General features: G+C 37.8%; 3 protein-coding genes and 5 pseudogenes across 9 annotated transcripts; 3 read left to right on the top strand and 5 right to left on the bottom strand.

Annotated features, from left to right (window-relative positions):
- Positions 1-265: 265 nt before the first annotated feature.
- On the top strand, positions 266-2,917 carry AT3G45380 (annotated as a pseudogene; the record flags this gene model as incomplete). Its single annotated transcript has 7 exons — positions 266-757; positions 959-1,185; positions 1,281-1,752; positions 1,834-1,995; positions 2,081-2,317; positions 2,358-2,646; positions 2,724-2,917.
- Positions 2,918-3,805: 888 nt separating this feature from the next.
- Positions 3,806-4,658, bottom strand: AT3G45370 (annotated as a pseudogene; the record flags this gene model as incomplete). Its single annotated transcript has 2 exons — positions 3,806-4,120; positions 4,299-4,658.
- Positions 4,659-5,438: 780 nt separating this feature from the next.
- Positions 5,439-5,819, bottom strand: AT3G45360 (annotated as a pseudogene; the record flags this gene model as incomplete). The annotated part of the gene is made up of 1 exon: positions 5,439-5,819.
- Positions 5,820-6,926: 1,107 nt separating this feature from the next.
- Positions 6,927-8,397, bottom strand: AT3G45350 (annotated as a pseudogene; the record flags this gene model as incomplete). The annotated part of the gene is made up of 5 exons: positions 6,927-7,143; positions 7,486-7,561; positions 7,647-7,923; positions 8,001-8,157; positions 8,249-8,397.
- A 205-nt stretch (positions 8,398-8,602) lies between these two features.
- Positions 8,603-10,966, bottom strand: AT3G45340 (annotated as a pseudogene; the record flags this gene model as incomplete). Its single annotated transcript has 1 exon — positions 8,603-10,966.
- A 1,902-nt stretch (positions 10,967-12,868) lies between these two features.
- On the top strand, positions 12,869-15,177 carry AT3G45330 (Concanavalin A-like lectin protein kinase family protein). Its single transcript, NM_114402.2, has one exon. The coding sequence runs from the start codon at positions 12,950-12,952 to the stop codon at positions 14,996-14,998; it is 2,049 nt and encodes a 682-aa protein (NP_190119.1). The 5' UTR covers positions 12,869-12,949; the 3' UTR covers positions 14,999-15,177.
- A 6-nt stretch (positions 15,178-15,183) lies between these two features.
- Positions 15,184-15,803, bottom strand: AT3G45320 (uncharacterized protein). Its single transcript, NM_114401.2, has one exon. The coding sequence runs from the start codon at positions 15,790-15,792 to the stop codon at positions 15,292-15,294; it is 501 nt and encodes a 166-aa protein (NP_190118.1). The 5' UTR covers positions 15,793-15,803; the 3' UTR covers positions 15,184-15,291.
- A 1,064-nt stretch (positions 15,804-16,867) lies between these two features.
- AT3G45310 (Cysteine proteinases superfamily protein) lies at positions 16,868-19,228 on the top strand. 2 transcript variants are annotated; one of them, NM_114400.4, is made up of 8 exons: positions 16,868-17,158; positions 17,232-17,353; positions 17,506-17,621; positions 17,716-17,789; positions 17,874-18,138; positions 18,216-18,347; positions 18,432-18,567; positions 18,697-19,228. In NM_114400.4, the coding sequence occupies exons 1-8, from the start codon at positions 16,965-16,967 to the stop codon at positions 18,732-18,734; spliced, it is 1,077 nt and encodes a 358-aa protein (NP_566880.1). In that variant the 5' UTR covers positions 16,868-16,964; the 3' UTR covers positions 18,735-19,228. The 2 variants fall into 2 exon arrangements, with proteins under 2 accessions (NP_566880.1, NP_001030812.1); NM_001035735.1 differs by having other exon boundaries at positions 16,917-17,158; positions 18,432-18,564; positions 18,697-19,054.
- Positions 19,229-19,431: the final 203 nt, after the last annotated feature.

Below are 19,431 nucleotides of genomic sequence, written 5' to 3'. Positions count from 1 at the left end.
CCTATTTTTTGTCGAATTAAAAATAAATGAGAGAAAATTCAAATAATTGGCAAAAGACCAAAAACCCAGACGACCCAACAAAGTATCCGATCCAATTAAGATCCATGCCCAGCGACCTAAAACCCATTCCAAACTTAAGCGAAATCCCTAATTTTTAAAATCAAACCGTTTCTGCTCTCATTCAATTCAAATTTTCCAAAATCAAATTCATAATTTCTCGCCTTTCGCGATTTTTCGACGAATTCTTGATTCGTCTAATAGTTTGATGGCTCGTGTTAGAGACGGTATTGCTGGCCCTGTATATGATTCGACGGAGAAGTCGTTGTCCGGTGAAGTTTCGACATCAGAACAAGTTACTTCAGAAATTGAGAACGACGGAGATGCCGCCGACTTGGTTCCGACCGAACCAGCAGGTCCGACAGAACCAGCAGCACGAGATGTTGCGGCGAATGATACTACAAAAGAAAGCGCTGAAATTGAAAAGGCTATGGAGGAACCGCGTGATGGTGATGAGGCTTCTCCTAAAGGAACCGCTGAAATTGAAAAGGCTATGGAGGAACCGCGTGTTGGTGATGAGGCTTCTCCTAAAGGAACCGCCGAAATTGAAGAGGATCAGACAGGGACAACTTTGAAACCTCTAATTGACGCTGTCATTCAACAATTCGAAGAAGCGAAAGACGGGAATGGGGAGGAGTTGGAGGAGGAGGAAATGGTGAATACAATTCCAAAAGAAGGGGTAGAAAACGTTAATCGTCAGGTATATACAATTGAATCTCTATGACACACATTTGTTTTGTTTGAGTATTAGTTCTCGTATTAGTTAGAAATGTTCAACTAGTTCATCTGTGACACATGTTTGATTTAAGTAATTTGATGGAACTAGTTCAATTGGTACATTTGAATTGTTAGTTTGGTACATATGAATTCTTCAATTGGTTAATGTTTATTGAATTTGCAGGATACTTATGAGGCCGAGGATGATGAGGTTTCTGTTAAAGAGACAGAGGAAGATGAGGCTGGCAATGATGGTTTGGAGGATGATGATTTAGATTCTCAGCCACTGCCGCAACAGACCATGCATTTTCCTTTTTCAGAATACGGCAAAGTGTGCAAGATAAGCAGTAGGTGCCAGGTCACGCAGACAATTGAACTGATAGAGAGGAAGTTTAAAGAAGAAGCTGTATGGTTCAAAAGACACGATCAGTTCCAGCATATATTCCACATGCCTCAGGAGCCTAACCACCAGACGCAAGGCATGTGGGTGCTTATGCTGCGCACAGTGAAGACAGTTTGCTCGAGGAGGCTTGGTTTGTGGTAAATGGAGTACCTATTAGGTATTCCATTAAAGAGCATGCGTTGTTAAGTGGGTTTGATTGCCACAGTTACCCAAAAGAAATGAATACAATGGGGAATATTAACTTTGTGAAGAGGATATTTAAAAAAGAATCTGGGATAAAGGTTGTAGATGTTCTTGCTAAGTGCTCGAAGATGAAGCATGGTTCAGATAGGTTGAAGTTAGTGCTGTTGTACTTCTTGGTCAAGGTAGTAAAAGCTGGTGCAAAGAATGATGGAAACATTGAAGAGTTTCTGTTAAGGATTGTTGGCGATTTGAATGCGTGCGAGACGTTTCCGTGGGGCCGTTACACCTTTTTGGAATGTATGGCAGGAATAAGGAAAATGATGAAGAACATGAATGGTTTCGTGAAACCAAAAGCTCAACCTTGCTTCAGTGGATTCATTGTGCCTCTTGAGGTAAGTAATTTATGATTATTATATGAGTATAAGGTGTAATGTACAGGTTTTATGATATTAACATTGTTTTGTTATTTGTAGATTCTGCCTTATGAGGCTATTCCACAGCTTGGACTGAAATTTAGAGTCCATGTACGCTCCGCTTTGAGTGACTGTCCAAGGATGTGCAAGCATAAGTTTAAAGAATGTAGCATGAAAGGTGTCCCGTTGGAAGTTATATATAAAGAGCTTGGGAATACTAAGGTTAGAGTTTCTGTATTTACTTGATTGTGTGTCTAGTCTATCATGAGATTGATTGATTGATTGCTAAATGAATTTCTTTTAACAGGATTTTCCAAGCATTTTGGTACCTGCCTATCATGAGAAATATCTGTTGAAAGATCTCTTAGACGATGATGTTGATGATGACTGCGGTCCAATAGATATTGTTATTGACAGTTGGAGAGAGCGACTATTAGTAGAGAACAGTAGGATATGGTGGAAAGGAATGTGTGAGATGGACATTTCTTCTCGATGTATTGTAAATGAGATTTCGGATGAGGAAGTCCATGAGATTGAGAATGAGGTCCCCGAGACTGCTGTCCCTCCTCGATTCCCTGATTTAGATACAGTTTGTGGCATCTATAACCTCACTGACGCAGATGATGACCAAAGGCTTTGATGAAACAAAAGATAAGATTGATGCCATTGATGTGAGAGTGCAGTCTATTAAGTTATTTGTGGCAGATCTGAAGGAAAGGGAACATGGGAAGCAAACAGAGGAGGCAAGTCAACATGGGCATGCAAGAGACGATGACGTGTTATTTGCTTCGCCAGATGGTTATGTGACCACCGGAAACAAGCAACAACGGGATATACTGATCAGTGAACATTCTCCAGAGGTTGCAGAAAACAGTAAGTATAATAATTAATGTCTGTTGGGTATAAAAATGTGAATATATGACTTAGGTTTTGTTTTAAAATGTATGCAGGTAATAAGGAGACAAACACGACGGAGAAAGAGGTGAAAGGAAAAGCGAAGAAGAATGGCGGGGGCAAGAAGAAGCAGGAGGTGCCACCTGTAATAGAAACCGGAAAGAAGCGAACAAGGGGAGCATCCCGCCTTATTACATCACCGTTTGTGGCGGATGATAAGAAGCGTAAGAGAATGCGGAAGGCAGATTGATCCAGTTACTGGTAGTTGTGGAACAATTGGTTTATTTAAAAACGTTTGGCTTGATTTGCATTGTAATGATGTTTACTTTTGTGAATTTTTAAACATTTGGCTTGTAATTGGTCTTTTAGGTTCAACTGTTTATTTTGGTTCGACTGAGTAGTTCAAATAGTTCAGATAGTTCAACACTAGGATTAGTCGGTTCGACTTATTAGTTCAAATGGTTCAATTTGGTTCGACTGATTAGTTCAAATGGTTCAAATGTGTTCGACTGATTAGTTCAAACGGTTCGACCTATATAGTTCATCCGGTTCGAGTGATTAGTTCAAATAGTTCAGATAGTTCAACACTAGGATTATCTGGTTCGACTAATTAGTTCAAATGGTTCAAATGTGTTCGACTGGTTAGTTCAAACGGTTCGACCAATATAGTTCATCCGGTTCGACTGATTAGTTCAAATGTGTTCAATTTGGTTCGACTGATTAGTTCAAATGGTTCAAATGTGTTTGACTGGTTAGTTCAAACGGTTCGACCTATATAGTTCATCCGGTTCGACTGATTAGTTCAAATAGTTCAGATAGTTCAACACTAGGATTATCCGGTTCGACTAATTTGTTCAAATGGTTCAATTTGGTTCGACTGATTAGTTCAAATAGTTCAGATAGTTCGACTAAAGCCCAAATGGCTCGACTAAGAAGTCCAAATGGTTCGACCAAACATCCGTTCGACTGATTATATAATTGTTAGCAAAATTTCCTTTCAAAACACAGATAGTTATATTCAAACATTTAGATTCATACATTGTATTCAAAACATAGATAGTTAGCAAAATAAAGATTTAAAACCACAATTTAGATTTAGATTTATCTTACAAACTTAAGCAAAACAAAGGCATAATGTTTATTGAAAGAGAGAGTCAGGAGGATACTCGCGTGGAGGCTCATCCACTCTCATGTAGGAGGAGGTCGCATCATCTGGTTCATCGTCCTCCTCAATGGGATCTGGCTCCGTGAAAAACGACCAATTCGGTGACGATCCATCGTGCTCAACACACCATTTCCTTAGTGGCAGTGGAATGTCAGCAACTTTGTCGAAACCGTATCTCACCCAGTCTTTCGGATGAACCTCCAACCGCCTCATACCTCTCTCCAGGTCTTGCAACTTAATGAGTAGTTGGCGGTGACGCCTTCTATAAGCTTGGTGTTGATTATCCACCTGTCCAACAATAGAAATGTTAATTTCTCGCAAAATATCCATCAATACAACTATACGACCACTATATGATTCACCTAATATAACCAACAATCAACACAACTAAACCCTAAACCTGAAATTTCATTAAACCCTAAACCTAACCAAACGAGCAACAACGAAACACTATTCTTACATTTACCTTTTGAATGAACCTTAGACATGTGTCATGCATCTCATTGGATAGATTCGTTTGACCAAAAAACTTTCCGGGATGAATAACTTGACCTGGGACGAAATCTCTTGGGGCTGGAACAAAATCCGGCCCCATATCTCCTGGTAAAGGAGACCTCATCCACGGTACCGTCGGCTCCACTTCTCCAAGGGGGATTACACGGTGAAGCGGAACCCCCAAATGTCGGCGGATAAACCCGATGTCAACTAACCACTCAGGTGGTGGTGGAGAAGAACAATCCGGTGATGTTGGAGTCGCAGACGCCAGAGAGGAAGGCGCCGACGTTCTTACCCTCTGAATGGTCTGTCGATGATCAGGACTCTCCATGATGAACTTCACCAGTGAATAGTTTCAATTTCTTGAATTCTCTGGTTTCGTGTAAAATTAAAAGCAGACGAGTAAATTGAATAGACGTGACTCTTCGCCTGTCCCATCTGAACTTTCACGCCGAACGATTAAGAAAATGGGCTGGGCTTGAGCCTTTTTTTACTAGGGGTTTTAGCATCCCTAAAATAAGTATTCCTTTTGGGCCTTTTGCCATTTTTAATGGGCTTATAAATTACCAAAAACAAAATCCAATAAATTTCAAAAAATAGAGTCCGCTTTATGCAAAATTCATAATTCAAAATTTGAAAAGACAAAAACGATTTCAATCAATCCCTAAATCGAAACATTCGAATTCCAAAATTGATTTAGGGTTTTGTGAGTGCCTTCTCTAACTACTCCGATGAGTTCAAGTTCAGTGTCAGTGTCATCTGGGGTTGACGAAGCCCGTGGTTTCCGGTGAATTGTGCGTGTAGAGATAGTTCATCTGGTTCGAAACAGTTTAGTTCAAATGGTTCATCTTTCGTCACATTACCCTGTTCAACTGTATATTTTGGTTGCACATCGTAATAAATCATAAATACTTGCATATTTAAAACAAAGTGGTTCAGAAGGTTCATACATTAATTAAAACAAAGTGCTTCACATGGTTCAAAATTAAATACTTGCATAATGAAAACAACGTGGTTCACATGGTTCATACATGGTTCAACGAGAACCACGCCCTCCTCTAGCTCGGAGGATACTAATAGCACTCCTCATTGATCGTAGTTCCTTGAATAATTAGGTCTCAAGATCAGTGATCCGGTCATTCATAATGCGTATCTTCTCGTGGATGGGCTCGAACATCGGAACTTGCCAAGCAGGAGGTCCTTCTTCTCGCTTGTCCTTCCGACTATAGTACTTCGAAAACTCCTCTTCAATGGCTTCCTCCCACCACTTCTGCAAGTGTTCTCCATCCACCTCAGTCAGATTTAGTGGACATCGGAATCTTGTTTTCCCGTGGAGATTGCCACCAACCACATTACCCTTTTCAACGTCTCTTCCACAGTAGCACTTAGTCGGAATGCCCCAATTCCCGTCCCGTATTGCATTGTAGTAGTCGAAACCGTCAGATTTCTCACTAGGAGAGGAGTCAGAGCTTCCGTTAAAAGAGATAGGCATGTCTGTCAAATACAAAATATTAAACTATCAAATACTTGACTAAACCCTAGATATTGACTAAAATAAACACTAGATCTTGACTAAAATAAAGCCTAGATCTTGACTATTATAAACCCTAGATCTGAACTAAAATACACCACATAAACCCTATATCTTTAATAGAAAAGATCTAACCTTGTGAAGAAATGACGTCGTTTGTCGGAAAAATCTCGTCGCCGGAAAATACTTGACGCCGCTAAAGAATCGCCGCCGTCTTCTTCAGCAGAGGGTTTTCTCGAATTTTCGATTTTTCACACAAGTAAATGATTAAATATAGATGAAAATCCTCAAAACCCTACCATTAAAAAAAAAAACTTTAAACATATGGACCCACCAAAATCTAACTTGACTTGATAAATCCAGACATTTATTTCATTTATTCCTTGAGTTGATATACAGTATGCCAGCTGGAATTATGCGGTATGCCAGCTGGAATTATCAAGTTCATCAGTTGGAATTTTACACATAGTTGTACAGCTGAACTATCATACACATAGATGTACTTTTCACTGTTTTCATATATTTCAGCTGAACTTTAATGTACATACTTGATAACTATGTCGAACCCAACCTAACTGTGATTTATTTTGCATATTGAAAGTTTTGGCAGAATCACATTTGATATACGACCATATTCACGTAATTTACTTCATTTGAGGTGATCTCATAGTAACTACTCCTTATCATATAAGAGGTTGTTTATGTGAACACATACCACGATTTCAATTTTTATAAAAAAATATTTATCAATGACACTTTAATAGTAATAGTAGATTTTTTGTTGAGCTAGTAGTAAACTTCAAACGTTTCTACATATTATAAAATCGTTAAACACATTTTACTAAGTGATTATAGTTGAACGGGCTGAACCTGTTGTACTAGGCTTACAGATTTCGGGAATTACAAAAGAAACATAGAACAACGTTTTATTAGTTAAAATAATAAAGTACCCAAAAACTAATACAAAGTACCCAAAAACTACAAATTCCTTCGTTTATACGAATAATACAAAGTACCCAAAAACTACAAATTCCTTCGTTTATACGAATAATACAAAGTACCCAACAACTAAAATACTACATTATAAATTTCATCAACTTCCGGAATTTCCAGATTACCAAACACCTTCGACACGGGGCCATGACTCACAAGCTTCGGTTTAGGATGACCGCTCACACGCCAGCAAACGAGTACAACCACAATTCTCGGAGTACAAAGACTCCGAAAGTGAGCTTGAAAGTCCAAAGCTTGTTGATTGTGTGCTTCACAATAGAGAACTTTATTGCTGCAGTTCATAGAAATTATTTACTTGATCAGAAATTGTGAACATGACCATCTGAACCAGGTCTACTGAACCATTTGAACTATAGCACTTGAACCATCAGAATAGACCAAGTGAACCATGTGAACTATAACCATTTGAACCATTTGAACTAGAGTAGGTGCACCATGTGAACTATAGCATTTGAACCATTTGAACTAGAGTAGGTGCACCATGTGAACTATAGCATTTGAACTATTTGAACTAGAATAGGTGCACCATGTGAACTAAAAATAGGTGAACCGTTTAAACTATATCATTTGAACCATTTGAACTAATCCCAAAAAAGTAACCATTTGAACTTACTGCTGATTCAATATCTTGAGAGAAAACTTCACACCGTCGATGCCTTCGGTCACTCGGCTCTGCCAAATAATCGCACCTACCACATCTTGTGTATAATAATAGAAGTAAGTATTCGTACAATTTCTCAAAGAAAATACTATAAAATTGTCAAAATAACTCACCGACCAACACATTCTTGTTAACCGTCTTCTCTATGATGTTCTCGAAAGGAGTAAAATTCCAAAACGAGAGTGCATCCGTTTTCAAAGCTTTAGTAACAATAGTCTGTTCCATAAACCATATCTGGTAGTCATGGGATGTTGCTCTCACAGACTCAGCGTCGTTTCGGACCGAGAAATTAGTGATAATTATCCACTCATACTCATATTCTCGTATTCGATCAAAGTAAAATGACGCAAGACGACGAGGAATGGTAGCCTTGATTCGGGAACGGGGACCCTACACCAAATAATTTTAACTATATACATGCAAGTTATGTGAAAGAAACAAAATTAAACATATTCGCAATATATAACCGTTTGATCTGCCAATATGACGCCCAGTTCGAACTCATCCGGTGCCACAAACTTCTTGAACACATTCACAACGAAAACGCAAATAATCCATCCACTGATAGTCGGACAAAGTTCGGAAACAGAATGATATCCATCCATGTTGACAAACGACGGCTTCCTTTATTAGTGGGGTGGGTTCTTTTTTTGGATAGGATGAAATATGAATGGTGTAAAATCGATTGTAATCCTGTCTTAAATAATATTCCAACCGACGCGACGATTGGTACTCGCAGTGCCACCTGTCAACCGACGCGACGATTGGTATTTCAACTGACGCGTTGACTGGGATGCCACCCGTATTTATAGTTGACCCAGATGAACCTGTTGTACTAGGTTTGCCAAACAACGACTGGTTCATAGTTGAACCTGTTGAACTATGTTTGGCAATTCTGTTGAACTAAAAAACTTAACTATGCTTCAAAATTCCGAAAACACAAATTTAAAAACAAAGGATTGTTCTTAATTGAACATGTCGAACAATATTTGACAATTCCGAGAAACACAAATTTACACACAAAGACTTTATCGTAGTTGAACTTCTTGTACTAGTTGACGAGTTAACGTCAATCATCATTGGTTTCAGGCTGCAACCACCTCTCCAAGTTGATGCCAGGAGTAGCTTTGTTATTAGTCTTCTTTCGGCGCTTCTCACCTGTGGATGGGAACCGGGTTTCTTGATTCCTTCCTTTTTTTGGAGTGTAATCCGGCGGTTTTGCGACCTTCTCCACATAATCAGGAGGAAAGAACCAGTGAGCCTGATGAGGCACCACATAAATCGTTCTGTAATATGCTATTCAAGATTGAACGGCTATTTAAGATTGAACGGCTATTCAAATCCATCTTAGATCGCTTTATGGCTGCAGCTATAGCATGGACGCACGGGTACTTGTCTATATCAAATTCTCTGCAAGAACAAGTATTCCTTTCCAAGTCCACCAAATAAGAAAAACCATCATTTCCAATTACGTTGTATTCTTGTCGGAAGCTGTTTAGTTCAGTTGCATTTAGCTTTGCACCAATTGGACAGCGCGTGTGTAATATATTCTCCACAACAGGCACCACTTGCCTTGTGTTCGATGCAGACGCGGAATCTTTGCGATGTGTGTTGAACCACTCAGAAAACTTCTCCAAAATCGCATCTATCATCGGTAACAGATGGTACTTCCTTACTTCTGAAAACACTGCGTTCATAGACTCTGCGGAGTTGCTAGTATCTATGTTGTACTTGTCTCCCTGAAAATAGCACCTAGCCCATTTCTCAATCCCAATTGCCCGATCCAGATAGGTGGCTACTTTAGGATGCTTTCTCCTAAATTCTGCATACCTAATGTTGAACTCAGTCGCTGTATAAATATGAGCTAATTCCATAAATTTGGCCATACCTGCTTCTTTGTCACCTGCCAGCATTTTCTTAATGTTTTGAGACAAATGCCATACACAATGTCCATGTGATGCCTTCGGGAACACATCCGCGACTCCCTTGATGATGCTTCCATGTATGTCCCTTATGAAAACCAATTCCGGGTCATCCGGTATAATGGAATTCAACTTTCTGAAAAACCAGTTCCAACTAGCATGATTCTCGCTATCAATTACACCAAACGCAATGGGGTAATGATGATGATTAGGATCCTGAGCTGTTGCAATAACTAACATCCCTCCATATATGGTTTTCAGAAAAGTTGCATCGATCACTATAACTTTCCTCATTGCCTTAAACCCTTCAATGCTTGCGCCCAAAGCGATGAATAGGAACTTAAACCTGTCATCTGCATCCAATTCCACTTCTGTTATTGTCCCATGATTCACAGACCTTAAAATGTGCAGATAAGCAAACAATAACTTGTAGCTAGTTTCAGGGCTCCCACTCACATCACTAACATGTTTTTTTTTTCCTCTTAAAGTTGTGGAGTATGAACAATCCAAACCAAGTCTTCCTTTAACAATACTCATTATTTGTTTAGGTTTCGGAGTATTAAGAAGACCCGGATAGTCCTCATGCAACACATCTGCTACTAATCGCGGTGTGCCTTTTTGTTTTTCATATCTAGTTGCCTCCGGACACCGAGAGCATTTATGTATTTGTGTGTGTTTCTTCACACACCAAAAATCTGTCTCAGAAGTTTTTGTAACTCTTAAATACCAATCACAACCCTTAGATGCTTGACTGCATTCTAACATAAGACGGCCCGTGTCAGATTTAATAGTTTTCACACCAAACACTTCCTCTTTCGAAGCTCTATTAATCAAATCCCATACTGCCTCCTTAGAACGAAATTCTTGACCTACTAAATCACCAATACCATCTTCCCATTCTTTGACAACGGCAGCCACACTTTCTTGTATCGGACGTGCCAGATGAACATATTCTTCCCTAACATAATCATTATCAGAATCTTCATTAACCCCACACTCTATCATCAGCGGTTCAATAACAGTTTCAGAAACTCCATTCTCTAGCATCATAGGTTCACTAACTGTCTCACGCTGTTCCTCTAGTTCAATAATAGGTTCATTAGTACTCAGAATTCCTGTATTTGCATCCGCAACCATTACAACATTGGCAGCCAATTCCCCAAAATTCACACCGCATGAACTTCTTCGCTCTACTATTGGAACTTGGCTATTATTACTTTCCAAATCACTGCATAACTCTACATGCAAAACAGGTCTAAATCCCTCTTTATCCAATGACGTTAAATATATCAACACATCCTCATTATCTACAATATAAGACTCTCTCCATGCTTTAGATATCTTGTAACTCAATTTCAGATTCCTTTTCTCACCACCTAGAGCAATCTTTCTACAGATCTTATCTATTAAATCCGCATATGTTATTCTCTCCAAAGATGATGTCTTAAACACTATACCGTATATTGAATTTTTGCAACTCCACTCATGGTCTGCTGTATATTACCCTCCATAGTCAAAGTGTAGGTTCGTCTAGATCCTCTTCTTCATCGCCTCCTACAAATATAAACAATATATTAGTACCAGTTGAACCACGAGATGTATCAGTGTCTGATTCAATTTCAGGTCGTCCATGGTTTGATGCTGCTTACACATTGATTCAATTCAATTACATTGTACTAACTATAATACTTACAGGAGATGGAAGAACTAAAGAAGGATCGTTTCCAGATTAGCCGCAGCAAAGATCGATAAAGAATTCGATCCAACAGTATCGACTCACGTAGCACGCAGCACCGGAGAAATCGACGGCCGGAGAATTGGATTAGCTGACCTAGCAAAGGCTCCCCAGACTCGACGGAGCCAATGTCGAAAATCGCCGATGTCGGAAGTTAATCGGAAATCGCCTATCTCGTCGGAATTAAATGTCGGCTCGAATTAAATGAATTGGGTCGGAATTAATTGGGTTGGGTCGGAATTGATTACTTCGATTTCGATTTGGATTTTGTTTTTGATTTATCTTTTAAAATTAATTGATATAATTCATTAAAGGTAAATAGATATTATCCACTACAAGAGTGGCATGCAGATCAAAAGATGGCACGCCGGATTCAAATTTCCGGTTCAGTGGCATTGTTGATCAGGACTCGAAATTTCTTTCTTTTGTTTTGGTCCAACCGGAATGAATAAACTGATTCACAAATACAAGCGATATAGTAAAACACTCCAATCCATTAAGTCTGCAAATCAAAAAATACGGATCAATTCTAAGAAATTTAAAATATATGTAGTATAATTTTATATACATTTTTAAAAATAGTTTTACAGTATTATACATTAAGAAAAAATTGGAGTGTTATTAAGAAAACGTGTTTGGATATATTATTTATCAAATTTTATAAACTTGAATACTAAACAATAGTAATTATATTGTTTATTACTTTTGAATTGGCAATGTTTTAAGAAAATGAAAGTAACGACTTTGAAAACTTATCTTTGTAGTAAACCTTATAATTTTTTTACAAATTAGTCGGTTGTAGAAACGACGCAATTATTATCCAAAATTAAATTTTAAGCTACTCCAAAAAAATGACATTAGTGACATAAGAGTTAGTTTTTGGTATTATTTACATAAGAATGTTTTTGCTTTGGAATGATCTTAATTTTCACATTGACATTTGTTGTGGATTGCTTGATAAATTCTATAAATCATCTCTTTTTGGGTCAAGTATCAATCATCTACTTGCTTCTTCTTTTTTAAGTACAAATCATTTCGATATTTTTAAGTGGACCAGTTCTAAATTCCGAAACTAGAATCAAACCAAATCGAAATTTGAATGCGTAGGCCAAATTAATGTCCTAGATGATAACATTTCATTTGGAAATTGTACGATCTTTATTTTCACATATTTGCTTGCTTTTCTCGGCTGCATTTTTATAATTGTTACTATCATTCATTTATTTCTATTAAAAAAAAATAGAAATCATTTGGATACATCTTTAAAGTGGACCAATTCATCATTCGTATAAAGCAAGAAATGGGTTTGACAAAGTAGGGCTTTTACCGCATACTTCTTAAGCACGTTACCCACTCTTCCTCTTCCAATTGACTCGGAACTCACCACACCTTCTTCAAAATCTTTGTCTTCTTGCCTTAAAACCAATAATGGTTTGCTTTGAGGTTATTTCGCTTTAATTTAATCCCGACTTGTCATTGTTAAAACTTAAAAGACGAGTAGACCATATACTTTTCTCAAGGAGTTTTAGCAGATTTTTTTTTAAAACGAAGAAAAATAGTATTTTAGAGTAATTATTACGGTTATATATAATCAAAAAGTCCAATGTCAACTCTTTTGTCACATACAGGGAATATTTTTCGTGGACTTAGAACGTAGAAAATTGCGTTTGAAGCCGTTCCCTTATAACCAGAACTTGTTTGATTTTCGAAACTCAGAACCTAAACAAAACTTGTCTTTGTGTTCTTTTTACCATTACCAATGGCTCAAAGATTGCATCTCCTTCTTCTTCTCTTCTTGATTTGCTTTGTTAATCTTATTTCTTTTTCAAGTCAACAAGACTTAAGTTTCATCTACAATGGCTTTAACCAAGACCAAACCAATCTAAACCTTGACGGTTCTGCAAAATTCCTACAAGATGGACTTTTGCAGCTAACAAACGCCACGACTCAACAAAAGGGTCATGCTTTCTTCAACCGACCATTCGAATTCGGTTCTGCTTCATCTCAATCTCCTTCTTTCTCGACTCATTTCGTTTGCGCTCTTGTCCCTAAGCCAGGAGTTGATGGTGGTCACGGGATTGCTTTTGTTCTATCATCTTCAATGGATCTTACACAAGCAGATCCAACTCAGTACTTAGGACTCTTCAACATCTCAACTAATGGTTCTCCTTCTTCTCACCTTTTAGCTATTGAGCTTGATACGGTCCAAAGCGCAGAGTTTGATGATAGAGACAAAAACCATGTTGGTATAGACGAAAACAGCCTCCAGTCTGTGGAATCTGCTTCAGCTTCTTATTATTCAGATAAAGAAGGGAAGAACAAAAGCTTGAAACTCTTGAGTGGAGATCCTATTCAGGTATGGATTGATTATGAAGATACTCTACTCAATGTTACTTTAGCACCTCTTAAAACTCAGAAGCCAAGTAAGCCTCTTTTGTCAATAACTATCAATCTCACCGCAATCTTCCCGGATCGAAAAGCATTCATAGGGTTTTCGGCTGCGACTGGTTCATTGATTAGTTATCAATACATCTTAGGATGGAGTTTCAGCAGAAACAGAGCATTACTACAGAGTCTTGACATCTCTAAACTTCCCACGGTTCCACGTCCCAAGAAACCGGAGAAAACATCTCCTCTGCTTATTGTGCTATTGATTATACTCGCTATCATAGTAATGGTGGTGGTAGGAGGATTTTATCTTTACAGAAGAAAAAAGTATGCAGAAGTTAGAGAGCCATGGGAAAAGCCATATGGTCCACTTCGTTATTCATACAAATCTTTATATAAAGCAACAAGAGGGTTTAACAAAGATGGTCGTCTTGGAAGAGGAGGTTTTGGAGAAGTGTATAAAGGTACTCTGCCTATTCTAGGAGATATAGCTGTGAAGAGACTATCACACGATGCAGAGCAAGGGATGAAACAGTTTGTGGCTGAAGTTGTGACAATGGGAAGCTTACAACACAAGAATCTGGTTCCTCTTCTCGGGTATTGTAGGCGAAAAGGCGAGTTATTGCTGGTCTCTAAGTACATGGAAGGAGGTAGTGTTGATCAGTACTTATTTCACGGTGATAAACCGCCTCTTTCTTGGTCTCAAAGAGTATCAATATTGAGAGATATCGCATCTGCGCTCTGTTACTTGCATACAGGAGCTAGTCAAGTTGTTTTACACCGAGATATCAAAGCTTCTAATGTCATGTTAAATGGAAATCTCCAAGGGTTTTTAGGAGATTTTGGAATGGCTAGGTTTGATGATCATGGGTCTAACCTCTCTGCAACTGCAGCTGTAGGAACCATAGGCTACATGGCGCTCGAGCTAACGTCAACAGGAACTTCCACTAGAACAGATGTGTATGCATTTGGTGCATTCATGCTTGAAGTAACATGTGGGAGAAGACCATTTGATCCTGCGATGCCGGTTGAGAAACGACATTTGGTCAAGTGGGTTTGTGAATGCTGGAGAGAAGGTTCTCTAGTCAATGCTGTGGATACAAGACTGAGAGGTAAATTTGTACCCGGGGAAGTTGAAATGGTTCTGAAGCTAGGGTTGCTTTGTACAAGCATTATACCAGAAGCAAGACCTAACATGGAACAAGTGGTCCAATACATAAACAGACACCAAAGATTGCCTGAGTTCTCTCCAAATACTCCCGGGATCGGAGTTTCAACTCCGGTGTTAATGGGTTTACCTTCCTTGGCAATTACTTCTAGTTCAGTGACTTCATCAGTTTCAGGACCATCAGCCTCTCCTTCCTCTGCTAACAACTCAATGTTCATTTCTCACACCATTATATATGGTGATGGAAGATGACATTGGACAATGTGCTTCACATTTCTTTATTAATGTTTAAACTTTCTATCAGTTCTGTTGTAAACAAGTTTTTATTTATGTAACACTCAAGATGTAGCAGAAATGTCTAAATATTTTTTTTGTTTATACATGGTTTTTGTGTCTGTGATTAAAAGAGAATAAGGATCATGTTGTAATAACAAATCAGGGCTCTTATGAAAACAGAACCAAAGATAACAATGAATATTATTGTCTTTAGAGTAGTGCATAATGAAAGAGAGACAAATAAAAAGCAAAGACTATGACTATAAGGATCAAGTGGATCCATTTGTGAGCAGTTTAGTCTTATTTCTTCCTTCAATTTCCATGAGCATGCCTAAAGAACCTGGAGAGGAACCCTCTCTTTTACCATCAGCAGCGCCAATCACGATCCTAATCGCAATCTCTTCTGCATCACTTTCCTTCAAAACTTGACAATTTGAGGAAGGAGAAGATGTAACAGAACAAGTACCAGCTTTAGTGTGATCAACAACTTTTTTGGCTATTGTTGGTGACTGAACAATCCACATGAGGTTGTAACCTTTGGTCTTATGCAGAAGTATTACGGTCGTGGAGATGAGAAGTTGGATGATCCAAGGTAAGGTAATGAGTACTGTTCCGGAAATGGCAAAGAAGTGGATGAAACCGGACTTGTGGCCATTGGTGGTTGCGAGACGGAAGAAGAGGATTCCGATAATAGTTGTCCAAAGAGAGTGGAATAGGATTGACCAGAAAGAGATGCCACGAGAACCAGAGGTTCTACTCTCCATCTCCATTTTTTGTTTTTAGTCTAACGTTGAGAGAGATGTGAGATCATATGAAGTTAAAGGTTAAGAGAGGTATGTATTGTTGGAGAGATCAATGGTGATTTTGATTTTGTTAGTTATCTAGTGGATTTGTTTTTTTCTTTGTTCATTTGACTAGGCGATTTTCTTGTAGTAATTAAACTATTTTTTTTTTCTAACAAAGTTATTTTCGTAAAAATAAATTTTACTTTAAATTTTGAAATTAGAAAACATCCATTTGATGTTTAAAAAAAAAAAAAAAGAAGAGTTTCCATTTAAATTGTTTCGGAAATTCTTAAAATTTGTTTAAATCTTCTCAGTGTGTATTTAGAAATAGGGTTGTCTGCCCAGTTCCCCTGTTATATAGTGTTTCAACTAGGTTTACTCTATACTTTTATTCTCTATCCTTTTCACTCTATACAATTTATTTTCTTGTGTGAATGGCAATTGTCGAAGCCATATAAATTTTAAATTAGAAGGTTATTACTTGTTATGCATATTATGTTTGTTATATGGATTCCTATTATAAGTCCAATAGAATATTTTATAAAAATTTATATTACTTGTTTCGCAAGCTAAAAATCCTAACTTTGTATCTCAATGTATAATGCTTGTTTGGGTTAACTGATCGGGTTTATTATGATTGTTTACTATTTGTCATTCGTTTTGAATACATTTGTTGAATACACAAAATTCCTATCTTTTATTGATTTATTATTTATTTGATTCACATATCAATGTTTAGCACGTTTTGAACAAGCAAAGAAATAACAGCAAAAGCTGGTCAAGAGGGCTTTGGGCTCTATCATTCACCTAAAATCTCTCACACAAAAGATTTGACAACATATAAAATTCATGGTCTCCACTGAACATGTACCTCACTATTAAATGATCCAAAAAATAACAGAAATATTTGGTAAAATTATTTTTTATTAGCCCTTATTTTAATTTATCTTGTCACAGATTCCTATTTCCAACACGATAAAGTAATAACTAAACAATGTTCCGTTATAAATGTCAACGTCACAATACACGTCAGTAATCCAATTATTAAAGCCAAAAGTTTAACCAATAAAAGCTCACCACGTGTAAACTGGCATCTTCTTCTTCTTCTACTTCTTGACTTCGAAGCTTTTGTTAGAGTAAAGAACCAGAGAGAAGCCATGTCTGTGAAACTAAACCTATCTTCCTCAATCCTATTGATTCTCTTTGCGGCGGCGGCGAGTAAAGAGATCGGATTCGATGAATCTAATCCAATCAAAATGGTCTCCGACAATCTCCATGAGCTTGAAGACACCGTCGTCCAGATCCTAGGACAGTCCCGTCATGTTCTATCCTTTTCTCGCTTCACTCACAGGTAAATTCTCAATCTGTATTTCTCAGTTGACTTGTTTTGAACTGTGAAAATTTACATTTGGGGTTTTTTGAAGGTATGGGAAGAAGTATCAGAGTGTGGAGGAGATGAAGTTAAGATTCTCTGTTTTTAAGGAGAATCTTGATTTAATCAGATCCACTAATAAGAAAGGCTTATCCTATAAACTCTCTCTTAATCGTAAGTCTTCACTCTCTAATGCTTTGCTTTAAGCCTTCTTGTCTTAATCACATACTTCAAGAACGTTTTATTTGAGCTTTGTCTCAATTCACATAGTTCAAGAAAGTGAGAGAGATGTTTTAACTTTAAGTTGAATTTGTTCTGTTCTATAGAGTTTGCTGACTTGACATGGCAAGAGTTTCAAAGATACAAGCTTGGAGCTGCTCAAAACTGTTCTGCTACTTTAAAGGGTAGCCACAAGATCACTGAAGCTACAGTTCCAGACACAGTAACCATTCCTTTCATGTTCTTTGATCTTTAGCTCTTCTTAAGATAGAAATTTTGGATCCTTGGTTTAAGTCCTTATACTTTGTAAACTGCAGAAAGATTGGAGAGAAGATGGTATTGTTAGCCCTGTGAAAGAACAGGGACATTGTGGATCTTGTTGGACATTTAGGTAAAGTCTATGATAAGATTCTTTCAGTGAGATTTCTCCATGTAAGCAAGATCACTGATATGTATGATCCAATTCTAACTTCAGCACAACTGGAGCTCTTGAAGCAGCTTACCATCAAGCATTTGGAAAAGGAATATCTTTGTCCGAGCAACAGCTTGTGGATTGTGCTGGTACTTTCAATAACTTTGGTTGTCATGGTGGACTTCCTTCTCAAGCCTTTGAATACATTAAATACAACGGTGGGCTCGACACGGAGGAGGCTTATCCTTACACCGGAAAAGACGGTGGCTGCAAATTTTCAGCGAAAAACATCGGTGTACAAGTCCGTGACTCTGTCAACATTACCCTGGTAAAGCCTAGTTTGTAATTGAAATCTCACTTTAGCTGCAAACATTTTACATTCTCTAATATATGAAAACATTATAGGGTGCAGAAGATGAACTGAAGCACGCGGTCGGGTTGGTAAGGCCAGTGAGTGTGGCGTTTGAGGTTGTACATGAATTCAGGTTTTATAAGAAGGGAGTTTTTACTAGCAATACATGTGGTAACACTCCAATGGTGAGTACTTTTCTGCTGTAAACCACAAAAATATTACAATTACCAACGTTTAGTAAGTAAACCGGGTTTTTTTGGTGGCAACAGGATGTAAACCATGCAGTGTTAGCAGTTGGTTATGGAGTTGAAGACGACGTCCCGTACTGGCTTATAAAGAACTCATGGGGAGGTGAATGGGGAGACAATGGCTACTTCAAGATGGAAATGGGAAAGAACATGTGTGGTAAGTTCTTTTAACCAGCTTTGATTTCGGTTTAGATCATTAAGTTAGCATAGAAGAAATAAAATCGAATCGGTTTGGTTCGGTTAATTCTTCTCTATCCCATTGATTTTTTTCCTTTGATTTTGGCAGGTGTTGCAACATGTTCATCGTATCCGGTTGTAGCCTGAGGCTGATGTTTAAACCCGTTTACACCTTACAAGGGACTGAGGCTTTTGGTTACTTGGGATGAATGGTTGAATTGTTGTGAATTTATATCACTAGGGACTTCGGAGTAATTGTTTTTTATACTTGTATGGTTATGTTTCCAAATAATATGGTTGACACTCAATAGTCGACAGAAAAAAGAAAACTATTTCCAGATAATGTCAAGAGGCCTGACTGCCTGAGACTGATGTTTAAGCCCGTTAACTTACAAGGGACTGAGGCTTTTGGTTATTTGGGATGAATGGTTGAATACTTGAATTGTTATAGATTTATATCACTTGGGACTTGGGAGTAATTTTTTTTAAGAAATTTATATGATCTAACAATGGATCCAAAATACATATAGAAACTAGTTATGAGGTAATGTGTATTTGAAATTACTTAAAAATATTATTCTCTTATCTTTTACCTATGGATTCTTTTTCATCCAAAGATAGAGTTTGTCAAATTCTCTCTCTCTCCCTCCAATAGTTAAAGATCCTTCTAATCGATTTTTTTCTCCTTTCGTGAGATTGGATCTTTCTCCCTTGGAACTCTACTATCGAAGATATCTCTATTGTTTATGAGTTGTACTTTTCTCGATTTTGTGTAATTGTTTTCCATGTACTTGTATTTTTCTATTTACCTGGCAATCTTTCAATATGCCACACTTTTGTTTCT

Source organism: Arabidopsis thaliana, chromosome 3, assembly GCF_000001735.4.
Source record: "Arabidopsis thaliana chromosome 3, partial sequence".
Classification (NCBI taxonomy): Eukaryota; Viridiplantae; Streptophyta; class Magnoliopsida; order Brassicales; family Brassicaceae; genus Arabidopsis; species Arabidopsis thaliana.
The sequence above is the reverse complement of the archived record's forward strand: the minus strand, read 5'-3'. Positions and strand labels throughout refer to the sequence as shown.